This window comes from Lissotriton vulgaris, chromosome 9 (assembly GCF_964263255.1).
Source record: "Lissotriton vulgaris chromosome 9, aLisVul1.2, whole genome shotgun sequence".
Classification (NCBI taxonomy): domain Eukaryota; kingdom Metazoa; phylum Chordata; class Amphibia; order Caudata; family Salamandridae; genus Lissotriton; species Lissotriton vulgaris.
Window position 1 is genome coordinate 16,389,010 of NC_141697.1, and position 14,992 is coordinate 16,404,001.

The 14,992-nt window shown below is 49.3% G+C and overlaps 1 protein-coding gene across 1 annotated transcript in view; it reads left to right on the forward strand.

Annotated features, from left to right (window-relative positions):
- Positions 1-14,992, forward strand: part of MBIP (MAP3K12 binding inhibitory protein 1) — a 103,946-nt gene that overhangs the window by 54,162 nt on the left and 34,792 nt on the right. Inside the window, exons 3-4 of the mRNA XM_086936918.1 lie at positions 5,876-6,976; positions 9,854-9,950. Coding sequence (XP_086793044.1) covers positions 5,876-6,976; positions 9,854-9,950 — 1,198 coding nt within the window. The remainder of the gene's footprint in view (positions 1-5,875; positions 6,977-9,853; positions 9,951-14,992) is intronic.

Here is a 14,992-nt window from a genome sequence, read left to right on the forward strand (position 1 = left end):
TGTTACAGTTGTAGGAAGCAGTCTTTGCTGTCATTGGCTGGCTCTTCATGATGGAGTTATCTCTGCTAGTCTCTGGCTCTGTTACAGTTGTAGGAAGCAGTCTTTGCTGTCATTGGCTGGCTCTTCATGATGGAGGTCTCTCTGCTAGTCTCTGGCTCTGTTACAGTTGTAGGAAGCAGTCTTTGCTTTTATTGGCTGGCTCTTCATGATGGAGTTCTTTCTGCTAGTCTCTGGTTCTGTTACAGTTGTAGGAAGCATTCTTTGCTGTCATTGGCTGGCTCTTCATGATGGCGTTTTCTCTGGCTTTGTTACAGTTGTAGGAAGCAGTCTTTGTTGTCATTGGTTGGCTCTTCATGATGGAGTTCTCTCTGCTAGTCTCTGGCTCTGTTACAGTTGTAGGAAGCAGTCTTTGCTGTCATTGGCTGGCTCTTCATGATTGAGGTCTCTCTGCTAGTCTCTGGCTCTGTTACAGTTGTAGGAAGCAGTCTTTGCTGTCATTGGCTGGCTCTTCATGATGGCATTCTCTCTGCTAGTCTCTGGCTCTGTTACAGTTGTAGGAAGCAGTTTTTGCTGTCATTGGCTGGCTCTTCATGATGGCGTTCTCTCTGCTAGTCTCTGGCTCTGTTACAGTTGTAGGAAGCAGTTTTTGCTGTCACTGTGCCATGGCCATTGGCTGGCTCTTCATGAAGGCGTTCTCTCTGCTAGTTTCTGGCTATGTTACAGTTGTAGGAAGCAGTCTTTGCTGTCATTGGCTGGCTATTCATGATGGAGTTCTCTCTGCCAGTCTCTGGCTCTGTTACAGTTGTAGGAAGCAGTCTTTGCTGTCATTGGCTGGCTCTTCAAGATGGAGTTCTCTCTGCTAGTCTCTGGCTCTGTTACAGTTGTAGGAAGCAGTCTTTGCTGTCATTGGTTGGCTCTTCATGATGGAGGTCTCTCTGCTATTCTCTGGCTCTGTTACAGTTGTAGGTAGTAGTCTTTCCTGTCATTGGCTGGCTCTTCATGATGGAGGTCTCTCCGCTAGTCTCTGGCTCTGTTACAGTTGTAGGAAGCAGTCTTTGCTGTCATTGGCTGGCTCTTCATGATGGAGGTCTCTCTGCTAGTCTCTGGCTCTGATACAGTTGTAGGAAGCAGTCTTTGCTGTCATTGGCTGGCTCTTCATGATGGAGTTCTCTCTGCTAGTCTCTGACTCTGTTACAGTTGTAGGAAGCAGTCTTTGCTGTCATTGGCTGGCTCTTCATGATGGAGTTCTCTCTGCTAGTCTCTGGCTCTGTTACAGTTGTAGGAAGCAGTCTTTGCTGTCATTGGCTGGCTCTTCATGATGGCGTTCTCTCAGCTACTCTCTGGCTCTGTTACAGTTGTAGGAAGCCATCTTTGCTGTCATTGGCTGGCTCTTCATGATGGAGGTCTCTCTGCTAGTCTCTGGCTCTGTTACAGTTGTAGTAAGCAGTCTTTGCTGTCATTGGCTGGCTCTTCATGATGGAGTTCTCTCTGCTAGTAGCTGGCTCTGTTACAGTTGTAGGAAGCAGTCTTTGCTGTCATTGGCTGGCTCTTCATGATGGAGGTCTCTCTGCTAGTCTCTGGCTCTGTTACAGTTGTAGGAAGCAGTCTTTGCTGTCATTGGCTGGCTCTTCATGATGGCGTTTTCTCTGCTACTCTCTGGATCTGTTACAGTTGTAGGAAGCCATCTTTGCTGTCATTGGCTGGCTCTTCATGATGGAGTTCTCTCTGCTAGTCTCTGGCTCTGTTACAGTTGTAGGAAGCAGTCTTTGCTGTCATTGGCTGGCTGGCTCTTCATGATGGAGTTCTCTCTGCTAGTCTCTGGCTCTGTTACAGTTGTAGGAAGCAGTCTTTGCTGTCATTGGTTGGCTCTTCATGATGGAGGTCTCTCTGCTATTCTCTGGCTCTGTTACAGTTTTAGATAGCAGTCTTTCCTGTCATTGGCTGGCTCTTCATGATGGAGGTCTCTGCTAGTCTCTGGCTCTGTTACAGTTGTAGGAAGCAGTCTTTGCTGTCATTGGCTGGCTCTTCATGATGGCGTTCTCTCTGCTACTCTCTGGCTCTGTTACAGTTGTAGGAAGCAGTCTTTGCTGTCATTGGCTGGCTCTTCATGATGGCGTTCTCTCTGCTACTCTCTGGCTCTGTTACAGTTGTAGGAAGCAGTCTTTGCTGTCATTGGCTGGCTCTTCATGATGGAGTTTTCTCTGCTAGTCACTGGCTCTGTTACAATTGTAGGAAGCAGTCTTTGCTGTCATTGGCTGGCTCTTCATGATGGAGTTCTCTCTGCTAGTCTCTGGCTCTATTACAGTTGTAGGAAGCAGTCTTTGCTGTAATTGGCTGGCTCTTCATGATGGAGTTCTCTCTGCTAGTCTCTGGCTCTATTACAGTTGTAGGAAGCAGTCTTTGCTGTAATTGGCTGGCTCTTCATGATGGAGTTCTCTCTGCTAGTCTCTGGCTCTGTTACAGTTGTAGGAAGCAGTCTTTGCTGTCATTGGCTGGCTCTTCATGATGGCGTTCTCTCAGCTACTCTCTGGCTCTGTTACAGTTGTAGGAAGCCATCTTTGCTGTCATTGACTGGCTCTTCATGATGGAGGTCTCTCTGCTAGTCTCTGGCTCTGTTACAGTTGTAGTAAGCAGTCTTTGCTGTCATTGGCTGGCTCTTCAAGATGGAGCTCTGCTAGTCTCTGGCTCTGTTACAGTTGTAGTAAGCAGTCTTTGCTGTCATTGGCTGGCTCTTCATGATAGAGTTCTCTGCTAGTCTCTGGCTCTGTTACAGTTGTAGGAAGCAGTCTTTGCTGTCATTGGCTGGCTCTTCATGATGGAGGTCTCTCTGCTAGTCTCTGGCTCTGTTACAGTTGTAGGAAGCAGTCTTTGCTGTCATTGGCTGGCTCTTCATGATGGAGTTCTCTCTGCTAGTCTCTGGCTCTGTTACAGTTGTAGGAAGCAGTCTTTGCTGTCATTGGCTGGCTCTTCATGATGGAGGTCTCTCTGCTAGTCTCTGGCTCTGTTACAGTTGTAGTAAGCAGTCTTTGCTGTCATTGGCTGGCTCTTCAAGATGGAGCTCTGCTACTCTCTGGCTCTGTTACAGTTGTAGGAAGCAGTCTTTGCTGTCATTGGCTGGCTCTTCATGATGGAGTTTTCTCTGCTAGTCACTGGCTCTGTTACAATTGTAGGAAGCAGTCTTTGCTGTCATTGGCTGGCTCTTCATGATGGAGTTCTCTCTGCTAGTCTCTGGCTCTATTACAGTTGTAGGAAGCAGTCTTTGCTGTAATTGGCTGGCTCTTCATGATGGAGTTCTCTCTGCTAGTCTCTGGCTCTATTACAGTTGTAGGAAGCAGTCTTTGCTGTAATTGGCTGGCTCTTCATGATGGAGTTCTCTCTGCTAGTCTCTGGCTCTGTTACAGTTGTAGGAAGCAGTCTTTGCTGTCATTGGCTGGCTCTTCATGATGGCGTTCTCTCAGCTACTCTCTGGCTCTGTTACAGTTGTAGGAAGCCATCTTTGCTGTCATTGACTGGCTCTTCATGATGGAGGTCTCTCTGCTAGTCTCTGGCTCTGTTACAGTTGTAGTAAGCAGTCTTTGCTGTCATTGGCTGGCTCTTCAAGATGGAGCTCTGCTAGTCTCTGGCTCTGTTACAGTTGTAGTAAGCAGTCTTTGCTGTCATTGGCTGGCTCTTCATGATAGAGTTCTCTGCTAGTCTCTGGCTCTGTTACAGTTGTAGGAAGCAGTCTTTGCTGTCATTGGCTGGCTCTTCATGATGGAGGTCTCTCTGCTAGTCTCTGGCTCTGTTACAGTTGTAGGAAGCAGTCTTTGCTGTCATTGGCTGGCTCTTCATGATGGAGTTCTCTCTGCTAGTCTCTGGCTCTGTTACAGTTGTAGGAAGCAGTCTTTGCTGTCATTGGCTGGCTCTTCATGATGGAGGTCTCTCTGCTAGTCTCTGGCTCTGTTACAGTTGTAGGAAGCAGTCTTTGCTGTCATTGGCTGGCTCTTCATGATGGAGGTCTCTCTGCTAGTCTCTGGCTCTGTTACAGTTGTAGGAAACAGTCTTTGCTGTCATTGGCTGGCTCTTCATGATGGAGTTCTCTCTGCTAGTAGCTGGCCCTGTTACAGTTGTAGTAAGCAGTCTTTGCTGTCATTGGCTGGCTCTTCATGATGGAGTTCTCTCTGCTAGTAGCTGGCCCTGTTACAGTTGTAGGAAGCAGTCTTTGCTGTCATTGGCTGGCTCTTCATGATGGAGGTCTCTCTGCTAGTCTCTGGCTCTGTTACAGTTGTAGGAAGCAGTCTTTGCTGTCATTGGCTGGCTCTTCATGATGGCGTTCTCTCAGCTACTCTCTGGCTCTGTTACAGTTGTAGGAAGCCATCTTTGCTGTCATTGACTGGCTCTTCATGATGGAGGTCTCTCTGCTAGTCTCTGGCTCTGTTACAGTTGTAGGAAGCAGTCTTTGCTGTCATTGGCTGGCTCTTCATGATGGAGTTCTCTCTGCTAGTCTCTGGCTCTGTTACAGTTGTAGGAAGCAGTCTTTGCTGTCATTGGCTGGCTCTTCATGATGGAGGTCTCTCTGCTAGTCTCTGGTTCTGTTACAGTTGTAGGAAGCAGTCTTTGCTGTCATTGGCTGGCTCTTCATGATGGAGGTCTCTCTGCTGGTCGCTGTCTCTGTTACAGTTGTAGGAAACAGTCTTTGCTGTCATTGGCTGGCTCTTCATGATGGCGTTCTCTCTGCTAGTAGCTGGCTCTGTTACAGTTGTAGGAAGCAGTCTTTGCTGTCATTGGCTGGCTCTTCATGATGGAGTTCTCTCTGCTAGTCTCTGGCTCTGTTACAGTTGTAGGAAGCAGTCTTTGCTGTCATTGGCTGGCTCTTCATGATGGAGTTCTCTCTGCTAGTAGCTGGCCCTGTTACAGTTGTAGGAAGCAGTCTTTGCTGTCATTGGCTGGCTGGCTCTTCATGATGGAGTTCTCTCTGTTAGTCTCTGGCTCTGTTACAGTTGTAGGAAGCAGTCTTTGCTGTCATTGGCTGGCTCTTCATGATGGAGGTCTCTCTGCTAGTCTCTGGTTCTGTTACAGTTGTAGGAAGCAGTCTTTGCTGTCATTGGCTGGCTCTTCATGATAGAGTTCTCTGCTAGTCTCTGGCTCTGTTACAGTTGTAGGAAGCAGTCTTTGCTGTCATTGGTTGGCTCTTCATGATGGAGGTCTCTCTGCTATTCTCTGGCTCTGTTACAGTTGTAGGTAGCAGTCTTTCCTGTCATTGGCTGGCTCTTCATGATGGAGGTCTCTCTGCTAGTCTCTGGCTCTGTTACAGTTGTAGGAAGCAGTCTTTGCTGTCATTGGCTGGCTCTTCATGATGGAGTTCTCTCTGCTAGTAGCTGGCTCTGTTACAGTTGTAGGAAGCAGTCTTTGCTGTCATTGGCTGGCTCTTCAAGATGGAGCTCTGCTAGTCTCTGGCTCTGTTACAGTTGTAGGAAGCAGTCTTTGCTGTCATTGGCTGGCTCTTCATGATGGAGTTCTCTCTGCTAGTCTCTGGCTCTGTTACAGTTGTAGGAAGCAGTCTTTGCTGTCATTGGCTGGCTCTTCAAGATGGAGCTCTGCTAGTCTCTGGCTCTGTTACAGTTGTAGGAAGCAGTCTTTGCTGTCATTGGCTGGCTCTTCATGATGGAGGTCTCTCTGCTAGTCTCTGGCTCTGTTACAGTTGTAGGAAGCAGTCTTTGCTGTCACTGTGCCATGGCCATTGGCTGGCTCTTCATTGTGTTAGTTGTGCTCTGGGGGCTTCTGTGGTGTTCTTGAGGTGGGTTGTTCTTCTGCTAACTGATGGAGTTTAATACTTTTATTGAAGCTTTCTGAGATGACATTTGAAGATGATTAATCTCCTGTCTTATCTGTTCAGTCCTTTTTAGATAAACTTAAGGCTTTTGTAAACGGGGAAGAGGCGTGTCCTGTTGAAGATGTCCGCAGAACAACCCATGGCGATCCCTGTGTAAAAAGCGCAGAACCCACAGAAGGAAACGGGGGCGAGACTCCTGATGGAGGGCTCCGCAGCCCTGCAGATGGGAGTGACCCCACAAAGTCTCTTGCTGAAGGTTCTCACAGAACAGATTTGTGTGCGGAGAGTGAAGAAAACATACAAGGAAGGAAGCCAGAAGATCTAGAGGAAACATTTTCTGTGTGTACAGCTCGAAGTGTCCCTATTGAGTGCCCTGCTGAAGATTGCAGCAGACCAGAGAGTGAGGTTGGTTCTGGAAAGAGTGCAGAAGTCATGGAAAGAAGCAAGGCTGCGTCCCCAGGGCATGAAGACAGGAAGGATGCCTTTGGGTGCCCTGCTGAAGATGCCAGCAGAACAGACTCTGAGGATTCCTCGACCAGAAGGGCAGAGATTCATGAGAAAGTACCCTCAGAACCTACTGACATGCAAATCGACACGAAGTGCCCTGCTGACGATGTCGGCAAAACTACTTTGGAGAATGATTCTGCAAAGAGTGCAGGGACCACAGAGAGAAAGAGCACCAAGATTAATGAGCAGGTACATGTTAGTCCCTGTGGTGAGCAAGACGCTATGACGTGTGCTGCAGAAGGTGCCAGCGGAACGCATGTCATGGAAGGCCGTGCTACAGAAGGAGGAGGCACAGAGTCTGAGGAGAAAATACCACCTGGACCTTCCAACATGAGGGATTCCTTGGAGTGTCTTGATGATGCCAGCAAAAGAAACTTTAGAGATGCCTCTGCCAGGAGTGCAGAAGCTACGATCGAAAGCAACACTGAGAGTTGCAAGAGAGTATCCTGTGATCTTACTGATGGGGGCGGCACCATGGAATGGAGCACAGGAGACAACAATGAGCCCTCTCCAAAGAAGGCAGAGACCACAGAGGGGAGCAGGACGGAGACCAGTGAGGAATCGGCAGCCGCTGGGCCTCCAGGAATGAGTGGTGCCAGGGGTGCGTCTCTTCGCTTCGATCAAGAGGTGGTCCAGATCAAGGCGCAGAAAGCAGAGGTCAGTGAAGCATGGTACCTAGAGATGACCACCTCCCCCTTGACCACTCTTGTGTCCCGGGGCCTGCTGTAGTCCAGCTGGACAATCAAGTTACTTGCTTTGTACACTTCCTCTGCAGAGGTAGCAGGGAATGAGTAGTCCAGGCTTGCTCCAGGAAGCGGTACAGTGTTAGTGACTTATATACTTGACAACACAGTTAATTACACTCAAACTATTTCCAATCAGAGCAGTATCTCTTTCATTAATTTACACGCAGAAAATGAGGGCAGTGAACATTAAGACCACACCTCATGAGAGTAAAATACACACCACGGTTGGGGGGGGGGGGGCGACCAAGGGATTTCCATGAAGAATGCTTGGAGGCATACTCCTCTGCAACATTAGAGGCAAAAAGGCCTTTGTGCTATTCCTGGCATCACCAGCCACCAATCCTCTCATCTCCCCATGTCCTCAAGAATTATTGGGGTACACTCACAGTTCACCCCCTTCCTGCAGAGCCTATGGCACTGCTGTCAAGACATCTGTATAAATCATGGCACACCTCCAGTTAACAGCAGGATCCAGGGCCTGGTCAGACAGGCAAGTTAGGAGCAGGGTGATTCACAGTCCTGCATACACTTTCCGCTTCTATTGTGGCATGCGGTGGTGTGAGGGGGGACTCGGTTCTACCCCTTAGTAGCATCAATGAAGGTTGAAGAGAGTTTTAGTAATGTGCTTGTAAAAACATTAGTCCAAATAACGAACATTCACCAAAAATTCGATCCTGCTCGAACTAAAGTATGAACAGCTGGCCTTTAAAGGCAGTGTCAGAGGGTGACAACAGGGTCAACAGTAAGTACAGAATTGTATTGTTAGCAGACAGTTGCTGCTATGTTGCCTTAAGGGTGTAATTAATTGGGTCAGCCTCAGCCCCTGCAGCTCAGAGCAAGTAGAACATGACCCTTTGGTAGATGTGGTCTCCTCCGCAAATACGTCTTGTACGCTTTCTCTCTGTTAGCTACATGCACAAATACCCCCTTCTGTATGGGTTCTTTACCTTTTGAAGATTATGTATCTGTCTAGAAAAAAACTCATTCTCAATCACAATGTCATCCCTGTATCCAGGACTGTCCACTGATCAAAATCGAGTGTGTATTTGCCATTCCAACTCCACATGCACTTTGATATTGGGGTACATTTAGTTTAGGGCCACTGGAATAATACTTCATGGTAGAGCCAAATTATGTGGCAAGAAAAAACAAATTAAGCTGCGTAATACGCCACATTTTTGGACAAAATTGCATCCTTTTTAACACTGTCTGGGCATTGATCAAAACTTATTAGTAACAATGTTGTGTATTTGCAAATGCAAAAACAACAATTGATTGACCGAATGCAGAACAATGTCATACATTCACCCCAGTACAGAGATCTGGGCCTAAATCCATCGTTTTTTTGCACTCCACACCACCCTAGGTCAGACAATGGCCATATGCAAATCAGTCTGACCCTGTGTCTCGTGGGAACAGTCCAGTCCTAACTGCCAAGCCATGTCTTCCCTGGACCGGAAACAAGCTTCCGAGGACCGGTTTCTGGCATTCCAGACGTCTTCAGCCCGGCTTGCTTGAATCCAGTGGCAAAGTGAGCAAGGGACTCACGTCTGAGCATACCCTGCCACACTTATGGCAGCCAAAAGCGGTACAAAAGGGGGTGGTGATGGACGGAGCATCTGAATCAATCAAACACTCACACCCAGTCAAAAGATCTGGGTTTAATCCATCACCGTTCTTTAGCCCACTCTGCCACCCCAGTTCAGATATGGCTATATGCAAATCAGTCTGACCCTATGTCTCGTGGGAACAGTCCAGTCCTAACTGCCAAGCCATGTCTTTCCTGGACCGGATTCAAGCATCCTAGGACCGGTTTCTGGCTATCGGCCGTCTTCAGCCAGGATAGCTTGAATCCAGTGGTGTGGAGAGCATGGGACTCACGTCTGAGCATACCCATCCCATTCGGGGTGACAAATGCAAAAAACACAGTTAATGGACAGAATTCAGAACAATGTCATACATTCACCCTAGTACAGAGATCTGGGCCTAAATCCATCGTTTTTTTGCACTCCACACCACCCTAGGTCAGACAATGGCCATATGCAAATCAGTCTGACCCTGTGCCTCATGGGAACAGTCCAGCCCGAACTGTAATACACCACATTTTTGGACAATATTGCATCCTTTTTAACACTGTCTGGGCATTGGTCATACCTTATTAGTAACATAATGTCGTGTATTTGCAAAGTGCACATTCACCCAGAAGGGTAGCTTGGCGTTAAATTACAGATGTTTATTGTTACCCAACTCAATGGTCCTCATTGGTACACTCAAATATAGCAATAAACAACAATTTGACCAGTCACCCTTTGCAAAAGGTCTTCCACTGCGCAGCAAGACATGTTGCTGTGTTTGTAGTAACTTTTTAACCGTTTGAGGTAGAAACTAAAATATTTTTTGTTATAATTGACAGATTATGTCGCAGATTATGGCTTATTTTGCAAATGCAGCAAATCTATAATTGTACAAAAAATGTAGCAGCCGCACAATCGCATAATTTCCAATGGTCCTGAGTAAATTATAGTAAAGTGGACTGAAGCACATTTATCTGCATATGTTTGCTCGAAAGTAACTAAAACACTATGGGTACTGGTCCTCATAGTCCGCAGTCCTCACAAAGATTGTATTTGGTTCTGACAGGTTTTATCAATACTATGAGGATTGAATGGATTGTACCATGGGTTGAACTTGCCCACACACACTTTCTTTCTCGAACTCCTGCAAGGATGCTTTGCCTTCCTCCCGATGGTACCCACTCTTGTATTCATCTTCTGTATTTTCCTTACAGATTGACCGGCGCATAATGGCGTTTATTGAGCGGAAACAGGCTGAGATCAACAAGAACAACGTGCGCGAATTCTGCAATGTGATTGATTGTAACCAAGGTAGTGCCAGCTAACAAGAGGAGGGGGTGTGGGGGGCTTGTGGCTTGGTGCTCAAGTCTTATACTGGCTGTGCATGTGGGGTCAGTGCTGGGTGCTCAGTGGTCTTACTAACCGTGTGCACAAGGGTTTGCCGCCGTGTGCTCTGATGTCTTACCGGCCTGTGCGCGTGGTTTGCTGCGGTGAGAGTCTTGCTCAGGTATTTACTGCCGGGGCCTCTCACAGGGGAATACCAGGACGGGTTCCCTAGGCAAGCGCCAGGATGCCCTTTGGGTGACAGGTTGCGCTATATAAATACACCTACATTTACATTTACATTTACAATGTTCATGAAGGATTGCTACTGTGTGCTCAGGAGCCTTACCAGCTGTGTGCAAGGGGCACTGCTGTCTGCCCACTAGTCTTAATGGTCATGTGTGCGGGGGTTGCTATTTGCTCAGCAGTTATATCACCTGTGTGCGAGAGGGGTTGCTTCTAGCTGCCCAAGAGTCCTACTGGCTGTGTGTGCGTGTGGTTGCTGCGGTGAGTTTTACTGGCTGTGTATGCACGTGGCTGCTGTAGTGAGAGTCTTACTGGCTGTGTGCGCGCGTGGTTGCTCCGGTGAGAGTCTTACTGGCTGTGGGTGCGCGTAGTTGCTGCGGTGAGTCTTACTGGCTGTCTGGGTGGGTGGTTGCTGCGGTGAAAGTCTTACTATTTTTTATTTTTTTATTTTAGAGTTTTATATAGTGCGAACTGGAACCGAGACATCGGGTATCAGAGCGCTTTACATACCACCAGTTTCATTACAGAAGGACACATTCATTTTTGTTAGGCACAGGGAGATTAAGTGATTTGCCCAGAATCACAGGATGTTGAGTCGTTGCCAAGACTCGAACCCGGTTCCCCAGAATCGAGGGCGACCGCTCTAGCCTTAAGGCTACATCCTGCTTCATTTGTGTGTGGCTGCTGCGGTGAGTCTTACTGGCTGAGTGTGCGTGTGGTTGCTGCAGTAACTCATACTGGATGTGTGTGCACGTGGTTGCTGCAGTGAGTCTTACTGGCTGTGTGTGCTAGTGGTTGCTGCAGTCCGAAACTTAGTGGCTGTGTGTGTGCATGGTTGCTGCAGTGAGTCTTACTGGCTTTGTGTGCGCGTGGTTGCTGCAGTGAGAGTCTTATTGGCTGTGTGTGCTTGTGGTTGCTGCGGTGAGTCTCACTGGCTGTGTATGCACGTGGTTGCTGCAGTGAGAGTCTTACTGGCTGTGTGTGCGCGTGGTTGCTGCGGTGAGTCGTACTAGCTGTGTATGGACGTGGTTGCTCCAGTGAGAGTCCTACTGGCTGTGTTTGCGTGCGGTTGCCGGTGGTGAGTCTTACTGACTGTGTGTGCACGTGGTTGGTGCGGTGAGTCGTACTGGCTGTGCATGGACGTGGTTGCTCCAGTGAGAGTCTTACTGGCTTTGTGTGCACGTGGTTGCTGCAATGAGAATCTTACTGTCTGTGTATGCACGTGGTTGGTCCGGTGAGAGTCTAACTGGCTGTGTGTGTGCATAGTTGTTGCAGTGAGTCTTACTGGCTGTGTATGTACGTGGTTGCTGCGGTGAGTCTTACTGGCTGTGTGCGCACGTAGTTGCTGCAGTGAGTCTTACTGGCTTCGTGTGCATGTGGTTGCTGTGGTGAGACTTACTGGCTGTGTGCGCGCGCGTGGTTGCTGTGGTGAGTTGTACTGGCTGTGTATGCATGTGGTTGTTGCAGTGGTTCTTACTGGCTGTGTGTGCGCGCATGGTTGCTGCTGTGAGTCTTACTGGCTGTGTGCACGTAGTTGCTGCACTGAGTCTTACTGGCTTTGTGTGCGCGTGGTTGCTGCAATGAGTCTTACTGGCTTTGTGTGCGCGTGGTTGCTGCAGTGAGTCTTACTTGCTATGTATGCATGTAGTTGCTGCAGTGAGAGTCTTACTGGCTGGGTATGCGTGGTTGCTGCTGTGAGAGTCTTACTGGCTGTGTGTACATGTGGTTGCTGTTGTGAGTCTTGCTGGCTGTCTGCGCGTGGTTGCTGTGGTGAGTCTTACTGGCTGTGTGTGTGCGTGGTTGCTGCGGTGAGTCTTACTGGCTGTCTGGGCGCATGGTTGCTATGGCGAGGGTCTTACTGGCTTTGTGTGCCCGTGGTTGCTGCGGTGATTCTTACTGGCTGTGTGTGCGTGTGGTTGTGGTGAGTCTTACTGGCTATCTGGGCGAGTGGTTGCTGCGGTGAGGGTCTTACTGGCTTTGTGTGCGCGTGGTTGCTGCAATGAGTCTTACTCGCTTTGTGTGCGCGTGGTTGCTGCAGTGAGTCTTACTTGCTATGTATGCATGTAGTTGCTGCAGTGAGAGTCTTACTGGCTGGGTGTGCGTGGTTGCTGCTGTGAGAGTCTTACTGGCTGTGTGTACATGTGGTTGCTGTTGTGAGTCTTGCTGGCTGTCTGAGTGCGTGGTTGCTGCGGTGAGGGTTCTTACTGGCTATATGTGTGCGTGGTTGCTGCGGTGAGTCTTACTGGCTGTCTGGGCTCGTGGTTGCTGCGGTGAGGGTCTTACTGGCTTTGTGTGCACGTGGTTGTTGCGGTGAGTCTTACTGGCTGTCTGGGCGCCTGGTTGCCGTGAATCTTACTGGCTGTCTGGGCGCGTGGTTGCTGCGGTGAGGGTCTTACTGGCTTTGTGTGCGTGTGCTAGCTGCGGTGAGTCTTACTGGCTGTGTGTGTGTGTGATTGCTGCGGTAACTCTTACTGGCTGTGTGTGCACGTTGTTGCTGCAGTGAGTTTTTTACTGGCTGTGTGTGCGCGCACGTGGTTGCTGCGGTAACTCTTACTGGCTGTGTATGCACATGGTTGCTGCGGTGAGAGTCTCACTGGCTGTGTGTGCGCGTGGTTGCTGCGGTGAGTGTCTTACTGGCTGTGTGTGCAAGTGGTTGCAGCGGTACGAATCTCAGTGGCTGTGTTTGTGTGGTTGCTGCGGTGAGTCTTACTGGCTTTGTGTGCGCGTGGTTGGTGCGGTGAGACTCTTACTGGCTTTGCGCGTGGTTGCTGCGGTGAGAATCTTACTGGCTGTGTGTGCACATGGTTGCTGCAGTGAGTCTTACTGGCTGTGTGTGCAGCTGGTTGCCGCCGTCAGTCTTACTGGCTGTGTGTGCAGGTGGTTGCCGCGGTCAGAGTCTTACGGGCTGTGTATGCACGTGGTTGCTGCAGTGAGAGTCTTACTGGCTGTGTGTGCGTGGTTGCTGCTGTGAATCTTACTGGTTGTGTGTGCATGTGGTTGCTGTTGTGAGTCTTGCTGGCTGTCTGGGCGCGTGGTTGCTGTGGTGAGTCTTACTGGCTGTGTGTGTGCGTGGTTGCTACGGTGAGTCTTACTGGCTGTCTGGGCGCGTGGTTGCTATGGCGAGGGTCTTACTGGCTTTGTGTGCCCGTGGTTGCTGCGGTGATTCTTACTGGCTGTGTGTGCGTGTGGTTGTGGTGAGTCTTACTGGCTATCTGGGCGAGTGGTTGCTGCGGTGAGGGTCTTACTGGCTGTGTGTGCGCATGGTTGCTGCGGTAACTCTTACTGGCTGTGTGTGCACCTGGTTGCTGCGGTGAGAGTCTTACTGGCTGTGTGTGCGCGCATGGTTGCTGAGGTAACTCTTACTGGCTGTGTATGCACGTGGTTACTGCGGTGAGTCTTATTGGCTGTGTGTGTGCGTGATTGCTGCAGTGAGTCTTACTGGCTGTGTGTGCAAGTGGTTGCAGCGGTCCGATTCTTAGTGGCTGTGTGTGTTTGGTTGTTGCGGTGAGAGTCTTACTGGCTTTGTGTGCGCGTGGTTGCTGCGGTGAGTCTTACTGGCTGTGTGTGCATGTGGTTGCTGTGGTTAGCGTCTTACTGGCTGTGTGTGCTGGTGGTTGCCGCGGTCAGAGTCTTACTAGCTGTGTGTGCAAGTGGTTGCCACAGAGAGAGTCTTACTGGCTGTGTGCAGGTGGTTGCTGCAGTGTTGCCAGCAGTGTGTGTGAATCATTGCTGTTGTGTGTGCCCAAGAGCCTTACTAGCCGTGTGTTCGAGTGGCTGCTTGTGGGTGCTCAGGAGTCATACAGACCATGTGGAATGAGTTGCCGCTTTGTTCATAATAGTCTTTATAGCCAAGTATGGGAGTAGTCTCTGCTGTTTGCTTAGGAAAGTTACCAGTCGTGCGTGCAAGACGTTGCTGCTATGTGCCCAGGTGTCACCAGTTGTGTGTGCACAAGGGTTGCTCCTGTGTGCCCAGGTGATGTCCGCCTATATTCCTCCCTCAAAGATAAACTATTTTCTCCAAGCCTGATTTTTCACTGTGGAGAGGAGAGATAATAATGGTTTAACTGCCTATCATGTTTGAATTGCTTAATGTATACGCAGGGTTATTTCCTAAATCCGGTAGTTCTTCCATCGATTATGTTGGACCTGCTGCAGTGTACCAGTATCCATCTGAGTGCCAGCACTTCTGCAGCATGCTACTTACGATGAGTACTAAGGCCATCGTTCTCACCTCCTGCAATGCGCTGTTTGCACCAGTATGCCATGGCAGTGTACTGCTTACACCAGGTAGCCCTATGAATGTCCTCACAGGCTGCAGTGTGCCCCTGACCCTTATCCCACGAGTGTTCTGTCTTGCACTCCTTACACCAGCATCCCAGGTGGGCACAGTCTTCTAGGGTTCACTCCTCGCACTAGGTACCCATGATTGGTATCACCTTATCCACTGCACTCCTTGCTCCATTTACCCCTTGATTGTCCACCTCTTGCTGCAGTGTGTGTCTTGCAGCGCGCATTCCATGAATATCCTTGCCTCTTGCAGTGCACGGTTTGCACTAGAATCCCATGTGAGTGTTTGCCCTGCTGCAGTGCGCTCTTTGAATCCGTATAAATGTGCTTGTCCTCATCCGTAGCAGTCGCTGATTGCACCCTGTGCCCTTTACGCCATGAATGTTTTGTCCAGTGCTGCAGTGCTCTGTTTGCCCCAGGACCCCATATACAGGGGCAGTTTCCCCTATAGGGCTTTGGGGCTCTGCCCCTCCCTAATTAGCAGTCCAAAATAAACA